This window comes from Capsicum annuum, chromosome 10 (assembly GCF_002878395.1).
Source record: "Capsicum annuum cultivar UCD-10X-F1 chromosome 10, UCD10Xv1.1, whole genome shotgun sequence".
Classification (NCBI taxonomy): domain Eukaryota; kingdom Viridiplantae; phylum Streptophyta; class Magnoliopsida; order Solanales; family Solanaceae; genus Capsicum; species Capsicum annuum.
The window spans coordinates 71,010,421-71,028,570 of NC_061120.1; the positions used below are offsets into that span (position 1 = coordinate 71,010,421).

The following is an 18,150-nucleotide window of genomic DNA, read 5'->3' on the forward strand; positions in this document are numbered from 1 at the left end:
ATATATATTACAATATATACACACACTATATATATAGTTATATACTACTTTATAAAATATATATACATGTATACGTTAAATATATACTACTTTAGAGTCTATAGAAAATATATACACAAATATACGTACCATTCAATACATGTACTACTTTAAATAATATACATACAACATATACACACTATATATACAAAATTATAAAACATATACACATGTATACGTTAAATATATACTACTTTAGAGTCTATAGAAAATATATACACATATATACGTACCATTCAATATATGTACTACTTAAAAAAATATACATACAGCATATAAAAACTATATATATAGTTATATACTACTTTATAAAATATATACAAATGTATACGTTAAATATATACTTCTTTAGAGTCTATAGAAAATATATACACATATATACGTACCATTCAATATATGTACTACTTTAAATAATATATATACAACATATAAACACTATATACGTACTACTTTATAAAACATATACACATGTATACGTTAAATATATACTACTTTAGAGTCTATAGAAAATATATACACAAATATACGTACCATTCAATACATGTACTACTTTAAATAATATACATACAACATATACACACTATATATACAAAATTATAAAACATATACACATGTATACGTTAAATATATACTACTTTAGAGTCTATAGAAAATTTATACACATATATACGTACTATTCAATATATGTACTACTTTAAAAAATCTACATACAACATATAAAAACTATATATATAGTTATATACTACTTTATAAAATATATACACATGTATATGTTAAATATATACTACTTTAGAGTCTATAGAAAATATATACACATATATACGTATCATTCAATAGATGTACTACTTTAAATAATATACATACAACATGCAAACACTATAGATATATTACTTTATAAAACATATACACATGTATACGTTAAATATATACTACTTTAGAGTCTATAGAAAATATATACACATATATACGTATCATTCAATATATGTAAGGAAAAACTAAGTATTTAATTTAAATTAGAAATTCAATTTAAATGGAAAAATTACAGAGTGAGGAGTGAATGAATGTTATATTTTATTGATTGTAAAATAATTCAAAATTTATAATGTACATGAATGAAAAATCTATAAAGTTTTCATCATTTTTTCCAACTCATCCATTCTAACATTAACGGGAACTGGCATAGGGAAGTGAAAATCAATGGGGGCAAAACTATGCATTGGACTTGATTGTGCTGAGTTCTCCCTTGAAGTCATAATTTCTTCAAGATTTTGTTCGTCTTTTGGCTCCACCTCCATTCCTTGATTTTTTCGTTCCATTCTAATCCAATCTCTAAGGCAAACTAGAACATTCATAGCATTGCTTCCCAACGAGTGTCGGTTATCTCCAAGCTATTGTCGTTTCTGACCAAAAGCGCTCTCCGATGCAACGATTGACATTAGAACATTCAATATATCTCTAGCTAATCTTGAAAGCATAGGATATTATCTTTTATTATTCTTCCACCAATCCAACGCGTTGGTCCGTCGTCTACGATCCTCTATCGGCGTTCGCAGATAATAGTTAGCTCTTCTCGAGAAGTTGTTGTATAAGTTCCCCCTTAATACTATTCCAAACATTTAAATCATAAAAGTGATCAGGAAAACCACTATGTGCCGGCTTTTTAGAAGATGATGGCTCCCAGGAAGGATGAGAAGTGACAGTTGGAGTGATATTTGTCGGTACAGCTAAATCAAGTAAATCAGCATAATGGTTATATAATTTATCTATGTAAATGTTCGCATCACTCATAACCGTATACAAATCTGGCTGTTCTTGTTCTTCAGATTAAGGTGTAGCATTTATCTCTAAGTTAGAATAAATAAGAGAACTAAAGTAACACATAGTAGTATATTTCATACATGGATTTAGTATAACTCCAACCAAATAAATAGAAAAATTTAAAAAAATATTTTTTAAATTTAGCAAACGTAGTACCAACAGCTTCTTTGTAACCTTCTTTATTCTTATATTCTTTGAGCAAAGCAGAAATATTGGCTATATATGCTAAAATATTACAAACAGTACGATAATAAGCACCGAAAAAATCAACCATAGCTATATAAAAAAATTTCAAAAACTTAACAAAATCATCAATTACAGCCCAATCAGAATCATGTAGCATACATTCAGCCGAATCAGCAAATGAACCACAATATTGGTTAAAAGTTAGTGTAAATGGAACTCTATAAGCATGACAAGTTTTTAAATAATCATACGTAGCATTCCATCTAGTATCACATTCTTCAGGCATCAATATCGGTCTAAGTCCATTTTGTTCACATTTAACTTTAAATTCCCTAATTATTTTTTTTCGATTATTTTCTTGAATAAAGCCAACAGCAAGCCGGATTTTTTTTAATATAAAGCTCAAAAATTCAAGACCATCTCTTACAATTAAATTATATATATTACAAGCATACTTAACATGAAATATTTTGGGTAATGGCGGAGAGAGACTAGCTTTTAATTTTGTAATAACAGTCTTGTTGTTAGAAGCATTATCAAAAGTAATACATAAGACTTTTTTTCAATACCATAAAATTCTGCAACTTTACTAATCGAATCAGCAATAAATTCTCCAGTATGTTTACGATCTTCATCAGACAAAAAAGCTAGAATACATTTTTGCATAACAAAATTACTATCTATCCAGTGAAAAGTAATGGTTAAATAATCATTTTTATTAACAGTACGACCAAGATCAAAAGTTAGAGCCATTCTACATTGAATATTTTTTAACAATGTAGATAAATAAAAAATATTGTGAATGAAGTCTAAAAATATCAGCCCGACAAGTACTTCTAAGAATACCATTAAACATAGGATTATAAATTGCTTGAATATAACGAATAAAAGCATCCGAAGAAGGAAAACTGAAAGGCAAACAACCCACGGCTACCATTTTTACTATTTCTTCCCGGTCCCTCAATTTATTATAATTCTTAATTACCTGATCGGTTGCTGGGTCTTTTCTAGTTTGTGTTTGCCCACCAACAGCCTGACCACCTTGTGTAATAAATAACTCTCTTTGGTGATTATCTTTTATATATCTCATTAACGTACCCGTACCCCCTTGATTGCCTCCTCTTTTATGTTCATATACTTGTTGACAAATATTGCATTGCACCTTAGTTTCTTCTTCTATACGTGTAAAGAATTCTCATGGAATACTAGTTAGTCTATGAGCTCTTGGGGCACAGAGAAGACGGGGGGGGGGGGGGGGGGGGGCAATTAACCAATTCAGATCTAACATTAGTATTTTCTATTGCGGGTGTCTCATCAATATTTTAGCATTTTCTTCTAAATTAACCGCATCTACTTTATTTTCTTCTTCTGTACCGTAATTTTTTTGAGCTTCTGCATAATCCATATCGTGAACACCTACACCTATTTCTTCCTCAAAAAGTTGACTAAGTGGTACCGGAGGCACACGGGTATATCTACTACTTGAGCTACCCTACCGCAAGTAATTCGCTTTTTTCTACCACTACCACTTTCGGGATAATTTTTTTGACACTTTTACCGAAGTTTCTTAATTTATCCATGATATAAATCAAACTAAAAAAAATTAAAAATACACAAAAATAATAAAATTAATAATTCAACAATTAATACACTAATTAAAAATTAAAAATAAGAAATGAAACGACAATACCAAATTTTAGAAGTATTCGAAAGTTGCGATTTTAGAAACTTCCACTCTTACTTTGTAATCACAAAATTCAAAAATAAAATTGAGCACTTTAGGAGATATATAGAATATTTGAGAGAGAATGAGATTTGAGAGAATAAAAATTGTGTGGAAAATAATTTGAAAGTGTAAGGTATTTATAGGAAATTTTTTGGATTTAAAAAAAATTAAATTAAATTTTTTTTTTTTTTAGAAAATTGGGCCTACTAGCCGTTTGAGGCTCCAAACGGCTATATAGCCGTTGGGCCCAACAGCTAGTTGGCCCAATTTTTTATTTTTCCGCATTTAAAAAAAAAATTAAATCGGTCGGGCCAGGATCGATTTGGGTCAAGGCCGGGTTAACTGGGCCTCAAAAGATGGCCCAGCCCGGTACCACCAGCATTACAACCTGAGGGCTGATCGAGCCGGGTCAAATCAGGTTGGGTTCTTTAATGGGTCGGGTCGGGCCAAATAGGCTCGTTTGACAGGTTTAGCTTTATCAGTTGATGGAAGAAGTAAGGGGGTCAATATTGCCGCCTTACAAGGCGTGTCAGTGCTCCCACCTTATCTTTAACTATTTAATTAACATTGTTAAATAGTTAAAAGTAAGGTGGGATGCCTTCCCCGCCTTTGCCTCATTGACATTTTTTTTTTCAATTGTCCCTTCGAAATTTTGAATAAAAAAAATTATCCTTTAGACTTCGAACGTTTTTATTTTCTCTCTTTAAATAATAACGGGTGTTTGGATTAGTTTATCTATTTGTGTGTCCCTAAATTATTCATCGGATATATGTTATCAAGCACCAAACACATATAACAAATAATTTTACTTGTCAAAGCTTAAGCACATGAAAAGAAAAACTAGCATTTTGTGTTTATTATTAAAATTATGGTCTCTCATAATTTTTGTGAGTCCGAAATCTAAAAGACAATTTTTTTATCAAAAATTTCAGTAAGACAACTAAAATTTAAAAGAAACCGAAAGGACAAAAGTGTGGAACACCCCATGCCTTAGTGCATCCGTTAACCGATGCCGTTGACGAGCTTCTTGTTTTTTTCTTTAGCAAGGGTGAAGTGCCATATGCCTTCAATAAAAAAGAAATGATGTAAGGTGTGTCATACCACACGGTTTGAAATTAGATTTGGGTTTACATACATATTGAAAATTTCACATTGAGTGGTACGACACCCAACGACTTGCAAGTCGTGTGCCTGCTCACTCCTTGTCACTATCATTGTTTTCTCTAGTCATTACGGCAACAATGTAGTTAAAATCATATTAAAGAACATTGTAAATAAAATCAAATAACAAATGGTACCCGGGTTTTAACCATTTTTTACCAAGTACCATCAATTAAAAATCAGTTCAGAATTGGAAAATCCCGCAATGTCAACAATGAATTAAGAACTTCGCTCACCCAGACGAAACTTTAAAAATGAATTGAAGGAAGAAGAGAAACCCAGAATATACTGGTTCATTCTACTGGTGAACTTATAATGACACGTGGGAATCACTTATAACTACTTACTTGATTCCATAATAGTCATCAAGAAACTATGTCAGGAAAGTAACACAATAGCAAACAAACTCAGTGCTAGTTATTCATTGAAAGAAGAGCAAGAGCTCTGCCAGGTACCATCCGTTAAAAATGATGTGGTACTTGGTTAAAAGTGGTTAAAAACCAGGTACCATTCGCTACTTGGTTATATTTGTTACAATGTTCTCTAATATGATAACCTGTAGTGCTCCATAAATGATGGGAGAAAACAATCATAATGACAAGGCGTGCGCAAGCACACGACGCTCAAGTCATTGGGTGCCCCACGACTCCATGTGAAATTTTCAATATTACATTTCATGTCTGAGAACCCAAATCTAATTTCAATTTTAATTTCGGAAGTGTGGCACCTCACGCCTTGCTAAAGGAAAAAAAAAAAAAGTTTGCAAACGGCATCCGTTAACGGATGCATTAAGGCATGAGTTGCCACACTTTTACCCTTTTGATTTCTTTCAATTTTTCGTTGCTGCTTTAAAATTTTTTATGAAAAAAGGTGCCTTTTAAGCACCAAACTCTAATTTTTGCCCTCTTTATTGAATGATTGAACGTTATAGGCTTGACACATAATTAGCCACTTAAACTGGTCGAGATATTTCATTCACTAAATCAAACTAAATCCTGTTCTAATTGAATAAGTACATCACTCCTAATAAAGTGTCCAATTAGACTTTTTTGTTCAAATTTTGAATTTCTTTCTATGTGTATTGTGATTTGTTTATTAGGTAGTTAAGTTAACCACATAAAATATATCATCGTTACTATTAATACACATTCGCCTCAATAAGTCGTAAACCTACCGAGATTTCTACTTGAGGTTGATGCTTATAATAATTAAAGGAGATTACATATTTTATGAGGTTAACGACCTAATGGATGAATGAAAAAGCACACTATTTTTTTCCTGAAATTTGAATCGAATGTATCTAATGGAAACACTTTATTAAGAGTTGACGTGTTTAAGTGACAAATCATAGTTCAAGTGTCTAAACGAAATATTCTAACAAAGTTAGATTAACTATGTATTAAGCCAATGTTATACGTACGTGTCTTGAAATTAGAATAATCTTGGCTCCTGAAAACTAATCAAAACTTTTTCTTTTCATTCAGACACTGCAGAAGAATGTGAAGAATAACATCTATGGCCAAAGCAAGCTGAAAGAAACTCCCACAAGAAAAAGGTCCTTTCAATTTATGGATCGAGGAAAATGACGAGACAAAGAGAGAACAGAAGGAAAAAAAAGGGAGGTAGAGAAAATGAAAGGCATTTGTATTCAAGTTTACAAATGCATTATGCATTTCTACTTTAACACTTAGGTACTATTTTGTTTTCAGCATTAATAGAGCAATACATTGCATAGCAGCCACAGTTAAAAAAGTACTTCGTACGAGATAAAAAAAAGACACTATGTAGCCTCGTATAACCACAAAGATGCATTTGCAAATCAAATGTACTAATATTTACTCTTCAGTTTGTCAACATAGATCAAGGCTGTTTCAGTCTGCAAATACAGTCATTTCCTCTTGATTTCCCCTCCCCCACCTTTTCTTCATCTCATACAAGTATATTTTGGTTTTGTTCTTGCTTTACATAGGTAATTAATTCGTATTTGTGCCGACAATCCAAAGTTCCGTACTAAAAAAGGCTCAATTTCTATTCCCAAGATTCAACCAGAAACTTCTGATTAGGAATAGAGAGCACTTACACATCACCCAAAACCTTGGTGTTGATCATTTCCCCTTATCCAAAAACATCCACTAGGGAAAGTAATAAATAGGTCTATCCTTTCCATCTTTCCCATCTCTGACCGGTCATTTTCCAAGAGCATCCCATACAGCTATTTACACAACTAAAGGCAAGAGAATAAAGGGGTGTGCTTTTCCCATGGAATTTGCAGCTACACACAGAATATATAAATACTATTGGCAGGACCATATTGTGCATCATTAACACAGTGCACAAATGGGCTACTAAGTGAAAAGACACATTATAGGAGTGTACTGGTACAATTCCAAAGGACTGATCATATAGCCAAAAAAAAGGCTGTTGATAACACATGAATATTCTTACTCTAACTCACAAAGGCACTCAGATTATTCATTACAATATTCTTGATAATTTTCTTATTGACAACACTACTAAATAAGCAACAACCAGACACAGTAGGAAGATCTAAACATAGGCTACAAACAGGACGCTAAATTCTCCTTCTAGACTGACTATGTAACCACCATGTTATTATAACCCTTTGTATCCTTGCCTACAAAAATTATCATATGAATGAGAAAAATACTGGAGCTTCTCTTCATTAGTCAGAAATTCTTATCTCAACTCCCAATAGGTCCTTCACTTGCTCATATGCCACGAAAGCAATAGATATTGAAGGAACAACCTGAACAACACAGCACCATCAAGATGAAATTAAGAAAACTGACATGAAAAGGGAACAAAAAAAGTTGTTACGAAAAAGGACTTAAATCCTAGTAACTCGGTAGGTCATGTAAAAGAGGAGTGGAACAGCTTCTTTGCAGAAACACAAGGAGAACGTTGCATCTGGTACATGTTCACTCCAACTCTACCTCACACTGACATCGAAGGATTTATTCTTTTTTATTTTAAACCGAGAAATCCCCAAATGCTAGTGACGCATGGTTTGAAACTCAATGGATGATGGTCCGCCCCTCTACCTTGGCTAGGAAGGATTTCATTCCCCCTTAAATGGAATCAGAAACAGCATTCTTTTTTGAAACTAACCAGAAACTAAATTCTTATGTAAGCAAGTATATATTCAGTTGCAACATTGTAGTATAAAACTATGAATCCAAAGAATATCAAGGACAAAGAACAAAAATAAATATGACAGGACTTGGTTTGAAAAACAAAAACAGGAAGGATATAATGCTGTTGTGAACTGGAAAGTAATGATACTGTAAAACAAGACTAACCTTCACTGAATTGGGCACTAAACCCTTGTACAAGGCTCTGACACCCTCATACTTTACAGTTTTCCGAAAAGCATCAATCATTCCAGTATATTCGAGGGGAGCCTTGCCCCTCCCATCACCAGTAACAATAGACGCAGCATGACTCCACCCCACCATCTGCATTCTTCTGCGAATAACATCAAGAGGGTATGCAACAGTTTGTCCAACTGTTCCTGCAGCAGCTCCACATGCCAGCCTTGTAACAACACCAAGCTCAGAATCATCAACAAGACCAAATGGTTTTGCTTTGATCAACCAGTCTTTTAATGATTCATATACAGCAAAATTAAGCCCCACATATGGAATCTGCAAGCACCAAATAAAACAAGAAGCATTCACATAAGTGATAAAAACCTAAGTTGTCAGACTCGAGTGCAGGTGTCGGATACGGGTATGGATCTAGAGGTCGGATCCTTCATAGTCTCAATTATAAGATTCGGGGATATGGATCTAGGGATGGATACGGGCGCGGGGCTTCGGCGAAAAATAATTTAAATATCTAAAAGTAGAGTTATAAAACATAAATTAATATGTTGAAAACTTGAGAAGAAAATATTGTTCAAGAAGAAAATCATGAAAGGAGATAAAAGGAAAAGCGATTACATGGAAATTCCTTTATACAAGGTATTCCATTCTTCAATTTCACCTTAGCTTTTATTTTGATTACAAAATTTCTTAAATCTGTCAGGACTTCCCTGTCGATTTTGGTCAAAGTACCCAAAATTGGTGGACCAGATCGGGTACGGATCTCACACCCACACCCACGTCGGGTCGACACGGGTGCAGCACTGTAAGTGAAGAGTCTGAGTAACTTAGATAAAAACTCCCAACTACTGTTATGTTTTCTTCTCTTTTCCTTATTTTTTTCCGGATAGGTTCCTTATGTTCTTTTTACTTTCATCCTACATTCAGGGGAAAGAGGATTGATCTGCAACGTCTTCCCTGGAAAAAAATTGGGTTACAACACTAACTAGCTAGTTGAATATTGGTTAATGTGCTTATCAATTTCAAAAGAGATTGGCACTTGGGTTTCTTCTTCATGAAGAACTTTTCAAATGACGATACCAAAGCATTGAGAATATCATTATCGAATTAATTCATGTTATCTTTTTCTTCGTAGAAATACCACCAGATCTTGCGAGCATGGTTATTAAATTACTATTAAGTACTGGACAAACAGTTCCGTTTTGATTCAGGGAACATGGACTTACAACTCCTATGACAGAAGGAGTCCATCCTTTATACAAAGCGCGGGGACCTTCCTCGCGAAGCACAGTTGACAATGCATGAAACATTCCTCTGTATTGATAAGGAGACTTCTCTGTCTGCAGAGCAGAGAAGAAGATTTAGAAGACACCTTTGTAGAATAAAATATCCAGAGGAAGAAATCAGAACTCATAACATTTATTCAAAAGGATTCACAAAATTACCTGCACAGTGAGTCTTCCTCGCACCATGTCCATTGGGTAAGTTGCAGACATGGCAATTATGCCAGCACAAGCACCAGCTCCAAGACGTAGTAGTGGAGTGAGCTGAGCATCCTCTGTAGTAAGGGAAGATGAAAGAGTCAATAATGCTCCATTCTATTTTATTTTTAAACTATATGTAATAGTTTCATGGATGAACAACAAACCAAGCAAAAGCCTCATCAGATGATAGTTTGTCCAGGAGAGCATAGTGAGTGCAGATGAGTTCAGCAATTTAATGCACATTAAGTTAGGGGATTGGAATGCCTTGGAAGCTATTGTAATTGGCAAACCCTCCTGCCTAGGAAGACTTCTCAATTTTCACACATAAAATAAGTCGAAGTTTTAGGACTCAAAACTGCCTCTTGTTCTAAGATACTTCAGTCAGCTGGCACAAGCAACACATCACAACGGTAAAGGGAATAGAAGGATTAACACTCTACTATGGTTTTGAAACCTATTCAGCAAGATAATGAACAAACCCAGGGTCAGATTCCTATGCTAAGTTAAACTGAGATCTTTGGATATTTAAAATTCCGACTATTTACTTTTTGTCGTACTTGATTTTCGACATGATTTACAGAGCTGTGCACATCAGGTGAACAGCCATTAAGAAAATACTTCATAGGAATTATGAATCACCAATAGCTTGTAACTTATAGGGTTTACGTGAACTTAATAGCTTTTGCCCAGACCATGTATTTGACTCGAAGTTATATTGAATATTGAGGTCGTTGTAGGAACCCATAAACTTTAAATCCTAGATCGGCTTCTAGTCTACAGTCTCATGCAAGGTAAAAATCTAGCAGAACCTGAAGCACTTGAACATATCAGAACATCCTAGAATAGAAATAAGTCGTGGTGTGAAGCTGGCACATGGAGAATTGGTTTTTTTTTTTGTAAGGAGTGACAGAAATTTTCAAGACAAGGGAGGGAGATATAAGGTAGCATGGCAGTGCTTGAAAAAATAGTACTTATTTATTTATGTAAAAGCAAAACTTCAACAAATATAAGCTCAGTCAACATCAATCCTTAAACCCAAACTGGTTGGGGACTATAAGAATCCACTATATCCATTCAGCTCTATCCAGACCTACAGTACAACACTAAATTGCCTGTCTTCTATGGCAATTTAATGGTTCCGTCAAAATGGAGGTTCTCTAACTCTCACATATATTCCTACATTGACATAAAAGTGTATTACCCAAACTAAACAAGCTCAAGGTAAACGGCAGACATAATGCAAATAAGCTCTGCACAAACAACAATGAACCCTTAATTCTAACCAGTTGCTATAACCTTCTGGACTTTTTACTTCCATTATTCCTTCTTTTTTTTTTTTTTTTTTTTTTTATTTGTAACATTCCATTGTCTTTTATTCTTAACTAAATTTGCACTGATTCTGCGAGATTGCAAGTCTTGTTGAGATACTTGTGATTCTACCTTCTCCCCTTCTCTTTAACACCTTCAAAAATTGTAGTGTGCAACATCTATCAATCGGCGCATTTAGGAGTCGTTTGGTAGAGTGTGCTTAAAAAAAAATGCATGCATTACTCTTGTGTACCATTAATACCTTGTTTGGTACAATTTTTCACTAATGTATAACTAATGCAAGGAATTAGTTATACACTCTATTGTGTATTAAACTATGCATTACCAATACCACTATTTTCTCTGTATTAGTAATACAAAGAGCTTCAATACATGCATTGATTTAGTAAATGGCAAATTTACCCCTAAAAGCTCTACTAGAACATTTCCTCAATTTTTTTTTCGGTAGTACCATCTTTTTTTTTTTTTTTTGGCACTTTGCTCTCTCTTCTTCTGTACTTGGCCACAGAAACTCCATTTGAAGCTTATGCATCAAAGTAAAACTACAACTGATTTTGGCAAGTAGGAGTTATATTGGTATGGATTTTATTTTGATCAATGGTATTGAATTATGGAGCTTTTTATTGAGCTTACCCTGTGATTTAATGTTGACATATATATTCATGTGCTGGGTTTACAGGGAACAGTCGTTTCGTTGACTTCTACAAATCATGGTTCGTACTTTAACCATTGTAGTATGTCCTCCACATATCAATAACGAAAGACATTTGTATTGAAGAATGGCAATTGATTTTTTAAAAAATTATTAAAGGTGTGAACAGCTCAAGTGACAAGTACTACAACAACATATCCTGTGTATTCCCAATTCCCAATGAAGTAAAGTTGTTGTTTCCGATAGACCCCGACTCAGGACGTTCAAGTGACAAGTAATTATATTAAAAAATAAATTGAAATATTTTTTTGGACAAAAAATCTGTGATGCAAAGTAAAAACTAAAGAGGAGAAATGAACAAGAATCAACAGAAGGTAAAAGAAATTTGTTGAAAAGAAAGTGTACAACGTTAAATGAGGGTATTATTGTAAACAAACATTATTTCATATATAAAAATTATGTCTTATATGTTATTTTTAATACATCAAACCAAACAGTGTATAAGAAATAATGTCAACATAACTAATGCAAACATTATTAATACACTCACTATACTCTGTGCTATTCTTATACACTCTACCAAACGACCCCTTAGAGGTCTATTCACGACATACGACCTTCTAGTTCTTTTCTTATTTTATCCCCATAAACGATAATTCAAGCCTACTATGGCCGTGATTATTTCTAACTTATCCAATCTTGTAGGACAACTGATTCATCTAAATATTTTCATTTTTACGATACTCATCTTGTGGATATACTATGACTTAGAAATCTAACAATTAGTCCTTTATACAGAAGTTCTTCCACTATTATAATAGCAATGCAACTAGGAAAAAAGGAGTTCTTAGAGGAACATTAACTACAAAGGGAAAGAAGACACTGGTGAGAACAATCACCCAATTTTGGCCCCACAATCTGAGGCATATTAGTCTTGGACTGGTAAAGACCTAAAATGCGGCTTATTTTGCACTAAGTGGCCACAACCCAAACCTGCATCCTTCTGCTTGACAGATTGAGTTATCCCATCTGAACAGCAAATAGACATAATGTGGTGCAGGAAGAGCAGCACCCGTAAGTCAAGTGCTCAATAAAGCTCTTTTTACCACAAGCTAAGCAAACATTAGCAGAACATGAGTTTAAACTAGAACTGGAGGCAAAGGAGAAAGGAACTTCAGAAAAGTATATGGCACATGAAACACAAGCTACAACACAACAGCGTGTAAAAGCATTCAGAAAGACGAGTACTTTCCCTAACAGTTTTCTACAGGTCAGAAGATAGGTTTCCTCCATGACTGGAATCATCAATGAAATCTCAATCTCGTTACATGCCAATCATTTAAGAATGCAAGGATGGTGAAACGAAAATAAACACATGATGTCCCCATAAATACTCCCTAGTTCTTCCAAAAGGTAATCTCGATGACTAGTATATAGCTTGAAAGGAAGGCAGACATACCATTTCCAGTTTGTTGCCGGTACAAATATAATATACCCCTGTTCCAATATCAAGGAAGAAATCAGTGGAGGGAATAAAATGCTACAACAGTAACATGAGAAACAAGTTGGATGGTGACTTGATAAATCAACAATCTTCAGAAAGTACTTCGTGAGACTGGTCTCAGTATCTCGTCTTCACCTTTCCTTAACATAGTGTTTTTCCTATAATACCTAAAAGGCCATTTTAGGTCATTACATCACTTGTCCATCTACACACAGAGGTTCATAAATTAATTCATGTTTTCATGTAAGACATGGTTACGTCATATCATAAATTCTCCATTATTCTGTCACAGACAGGTCATTTAAGCCATATTTTTCCTTTTATTTTGTAATTTTGATTAGATAATATTTGTTTGACGTTTTGGGGTATGGAAACCCTTGTACACCAAAAGGCGGAGAACCTACATTGAGCTTATTTCCTTTAGGGGCATGAGATCTTCTAGAAGAAAGATCACAAATACTTTCTTTCTAGTCTTTCTTTGTTTTCTTTTTTATTGGTTTAGTATGGGGAGGCGTCCCTCCTAAAACGCACAATGCCACTAAACTGAAAAGATGATTCATAAAACTGAACAAGTTCTATCACCACATGAAAGGTGAACGTTAAAATACAAACACTGGGAAATATTTCAAAATGAAGTGACCACAAGAAACATTTAATTTGTATTCTATTATCCTCCTACTGCTTATGCAAAGTTTATGTCTTGATAGGATCATTACTTGGACGCTTGCTCATAACTGAAGAACTTGACTGCAGAGTTTGGGACGATCCGTGCACAATTGGTGCCATTGCCCTTAAACAGTCCTTTGAATCCTTCAGTTCTCCAGATATATTTCAAGCCTTGAATGGTGCCATTGTATTTTATGTTATGTGGATTTTGAACCTGCATATCAGACAATATCATGTTACAAATAGAGAACAAACAATAAGCACATAGCTGAGGTGAAAACACTCGTGGGGATACACGGATTAAAAAGTGGGAAGGTAGAACGTTTTAAATCCTAAACCTTTTTATGAACAAGAGAAAAATATTGAGTACAAACTAAAATATTAGTTTTGGTGCTCCGTCATTCAAACTAATATGGCATGCAGGAAGAGAGTTTATATTGCTTTATTTCGGTAAAATGATTCAATGGAGAGAAAAAACAAGCCACGAGATTATACTTCACCTGTAGCAATATCTTCAGCCGTTCCAGTGGAGCCACAGCAGTTCGTGACCTGCAAAGAAGGAGAGTAGTAGTCCGTGAGAAGTCAAGTCAAAGTTTACAAAAATAAAAAGATTAATCAAGCATATCAAAACATTAGTCAGTGTTAACACTCATGTAAAGCAGGCTGTACCAATATGATTTTGCACAAGTATATACCAAATTCGTTGGAGATGCATATTTCCAACAGAACCTTCAGTAAAACAGGATAGAATTTACCTTGGGTCCACCAGATAAAAACAAGCTTATATGACACCTGATATACTGATTTTGAGTCTGTCAAACGAGTATTTGGTTACCTCTTTATCAGTTCAAACAAGCTGAAAGTTTGACCATAGCATCACTTGAAACGATTGTGCAGTATTTTTTCTGCAAACGGACCCTATAGATGACAAAGAACTGATAGTAATAATTACCCACGCCTTCTGGAGGATGACAACACATCAAGAACACATCTTGCTACTTGTTAGAACTATTTACTTATAAAAAGGATGCAAATTTCATAAATAAAATCTAACATTTCCATCCAAAGGAGAGCACGCGCTCTAGCAAACACAAATAAAAACAACTCTGCATAAAAAATAACAACTCCAAATCAACGTCGTGCAAACACAACAACAAATTTTTATTTCCTCCACACCCAGAACCCCACAAGATTCACAAATCACACAATCACGCATGTAATCCATCGACCAACAAGGTCAACTAGCACAATACATATTGATCCAATTATTCAAATATAGACATAACTCTCAACATGTTGGAAAAGCGCATAGTGGGCGCCTTAGTGCATTGGGCTGCCCTTTTCTCAACATGTCGGATAAAAAGCAAAATAATTAGCAAAGTTTTTCGCTTGTTATCATAAGAAAACATATAAAACTTACACGCCTCCGGCAACACCTCCAGCAACAAGTGACTTGCAAATACTGAAAACAGCATGACTAGTAGGCTTAATTTCTTCTCTAGCAAGCTTAGCCTCTTCCGCCAAGTTCACAATTTTCTCCACCGCTGCATCTCTCGCCGCTTTCACATCCTCCGAAGCCATTAAAAAAAAAAAAAACAGCAAAATCCTTCGCCGAAAAAACTTAGGTGATAGATTAGAATTAGAAAAAACCGCACATTTTCCGGCAGCGACGGTGAGAGATCGATGGGAAAATGCGGCAGAGAAATGAAGGTGGAAAAAACTGCTGATTTATACGACAGCGTTTGATGAAAGTGTGGGCTTTGATTGAAGAATTAATTAATGGAAAAAAAATTGGGCTAGGCATCATTTAGGTGATGGCGTGCTGCCTCTACTTATAACTTAGTAGTCGCGGAAAATTACATAAAAAGTAAAATAAGTTTTTTTACATGGATAATAAGATAGTATAGAATGCAACCCATCCAATTTGGATATTATTGCTCTTCACTATATTTATGTTCATGATTGATACACATTTTATCTTCAAACAAAGAGACAATCAAGATAATATAAATAATTGATCTACTTCATTCTTCAAGTATAGAATGTAAATCACTTATATATACAAAAAAATTATAAAAATATCTTATTTTTAATAATTTGTACATGTTAAACTTATTATTTGGGAACTTCAAACAAAAGATTTTCTTCAGGATTCTTTAAAGGTGGTGACACTAAATATTACTTCTAAAGAAAATAAGATTACAGTAGTATGATAAATAAAATGCAAAATTATTGCATCATAAAGTAAGTAAAGTTTTATTGACACCTAAAGTGAAAAATTCTGTCCCATAAGCATTTGCAAAAGTTGAATGCATTGGATTGTATCTGCATTCCAACTCATGAACTCATGATTGTTTTTCATTTTCTCCATCAGCTTATGTTAATCCGATAGAAAAAAAAATCGAGTGATTAGAGATGTTGCAAAATGCTTACTTGATGATGGAAGGTGATTTTTTTCTTTAAATTGTAGCTTACTGACTCAATAATTTAATCATATATTGCTAATACACCTTCAAAATTTATAATTTGATAAATTAACAATAATTACTGAAATTTAAAGCAAAAAGAGAAACAAAGTTGATAGCCGACGAAGAAATAATGTATATCAAAGTATATTTGAGAGAGGAAGTAAATTCGTATTAGATATATTACAACAAAATCACAATAACTTACATTTCGCTAAAAACTTATTCATATTTCGTTCCGCATCTCTTTATTCATCTTTCATTCTGGATCCTCTTTATTCATCATCCATTCTCGATCTCTACAGTGTCATGCTCATGAAAAATATTTGAAAAACTTTAATAGTAAAGAGTAGAGTAAATAAATTTAAAAAATGTTATATCAGGATAATAATAAACTTTTATGTGTTGACAATATAATTATATTTCTATTATGATATACATCAATTATAGTGAATGTCTATCAAGATCTATTTGATGTCTATCAGGATTTGATGTATTTGTCTTTTAGTATGAAACTAGGAGCAAATTCCCCCTATAAATAGAAGTCCTTCGTTGTAAATCATCCCTCAAGAGAAGAAATAAGAATCACTCTCTTTATTCTCTCTACTCTTCTTCTCTATTCTTTATTGTTTTATAACACGTTATCAGCACAAGACTCTACCGTCTCAAATTTGAAGGCTAAGGCTAAGATATGGATAGTTTTCAAGAAGATATTTGTTTGATTGATTCTGACACTACACATACGATATTCAAAGATAAGAAATATTTCTCTCATCTAAACATGGGCAAGATTAATGTTACTACAATTTCTGGTAGTGCTAATTTGATTGAAGGCTTCAGAAAAGTCATTATAATCTTGCCCAAGGGAACTAAACTCATCATAAATAATATTATGTTCTTCCTAAGTCTCGGAGAAACTTGATGAGTTTTAAAAATATCCGTGAAAATGATTATCATATCAAGACAATTGGTGAGATGAATCTCGAATATCTTGGTATCATCAAGAATGTCTCTGGCCAGACATGTGTTGTTGAAAAGTTTCCTGCTTTATCTTCTGACCTGTATTGGATAAAGATTTGTGCAATTGAGGCACATTCTATAGTAAACCGGAAGTTTACTGATTCCAATACTTTCGTACTTTGGCATGATCGTCTGGGACATCCAGGATCAATAATGATAAGACGAATAATAAAAAATTCAAATGGGCATCCATTAAAGAACTTGAAAGTTTTTTCGAATAGTGAATTTTCATGTAATGCTTGTTATCAAGGCAAGCTGATTGTGAGACCAACGCCAACAAAAGTTGGGATTGAGTTCCCCCGGTTCTTGGAACGCATACATGGTGACATTTATGGATCAATTCACCCACCAAGTGGGTCATTTAGATACTTCATGGTCCTATTAGATGCTTCTTCTAGATGGTCTCATGTGTGTCTTTTGTCATCTCGCAACTTGGCATTTGCAAAATTGTTGGTACAAATAATACAATTACGGGCTCAATTTCTTGATAATCAAATTAAGTCTATTCGTCTTGATAATGCTGCAGAATTTTCATGTCAACCATTTAATGACTATTGCTTACGATTGGGATAAGAGTGGAACATCCTATACCCCATGTTTACACTCAAAATGGCCTTGCTGAGTCATTAATTAAACTTCTGCAGTTGATAGCAAGACCATTACTGATGAAAACTAAGTTGCCTACTTCTGTTTAGGGTCATGCAATTTTGCATGCTGCAACACTTGTTCGTCTTAGACCGATAAATTATCATAAAT

At 33.8% G+C, this 18,150-nt stretch overlaps 2 protein-coding genes across 2 annotated transcripts in view; one reads left to right on the plus strand and one right to left on the minus strand.

Moving 5' to 3' along the window:
• Window positions 1-6,834, plus strand: part of LOC107854489 — a 10,246-nt gene extending 3,412 nt beyond the window's left edge. The window contains exon 2 of the mRNA XM_016699499.2: window positions 6,415-6,834. Coding sequence (XP_016554985.1) covers window positions 6,415-6,433 — 19 coding nt within the window. The 3' untranslated portion in view covers window positions 6,434-6,834. The remainder of the gene's footprint in view (window positions 1-6,414) is intronic.
• A 472-nt stretch (window positions 6,835-7,306) lies between these two features.
• Window positions 7,307-15,925, minus strand: LOC107854488 (mitochondrial adenine nucleotide transporter ADNT1). Its single transcript, XM_016699497.2, has 8 exons — window positions 15,330-15,925; window positions 14,410-14,458; window positions 13,960-14,123; window positions 13,199-13,236; window positions 9,720-9,832; window positions 9,501-9,614; window positions 8,251-8,595; window positions 7,307-7,697 (listed from the first exon to the last, which is right to left on the minus strand). The coding sequence occupies exons 1-8, from the start codon at window positions 15,488-15,490 to the stop codon at window positions 7,614-7,616; spliced, it is 1,068 nt and encodes a 355-aa protein (XP_016554983.1). The 5' UTR covers window positions 15,491-15,925; the 3' UTR covers window positions 7,307-7,613.
• Window positions 15,926-18,150: the final 2,225 nt, after the last annotated feature.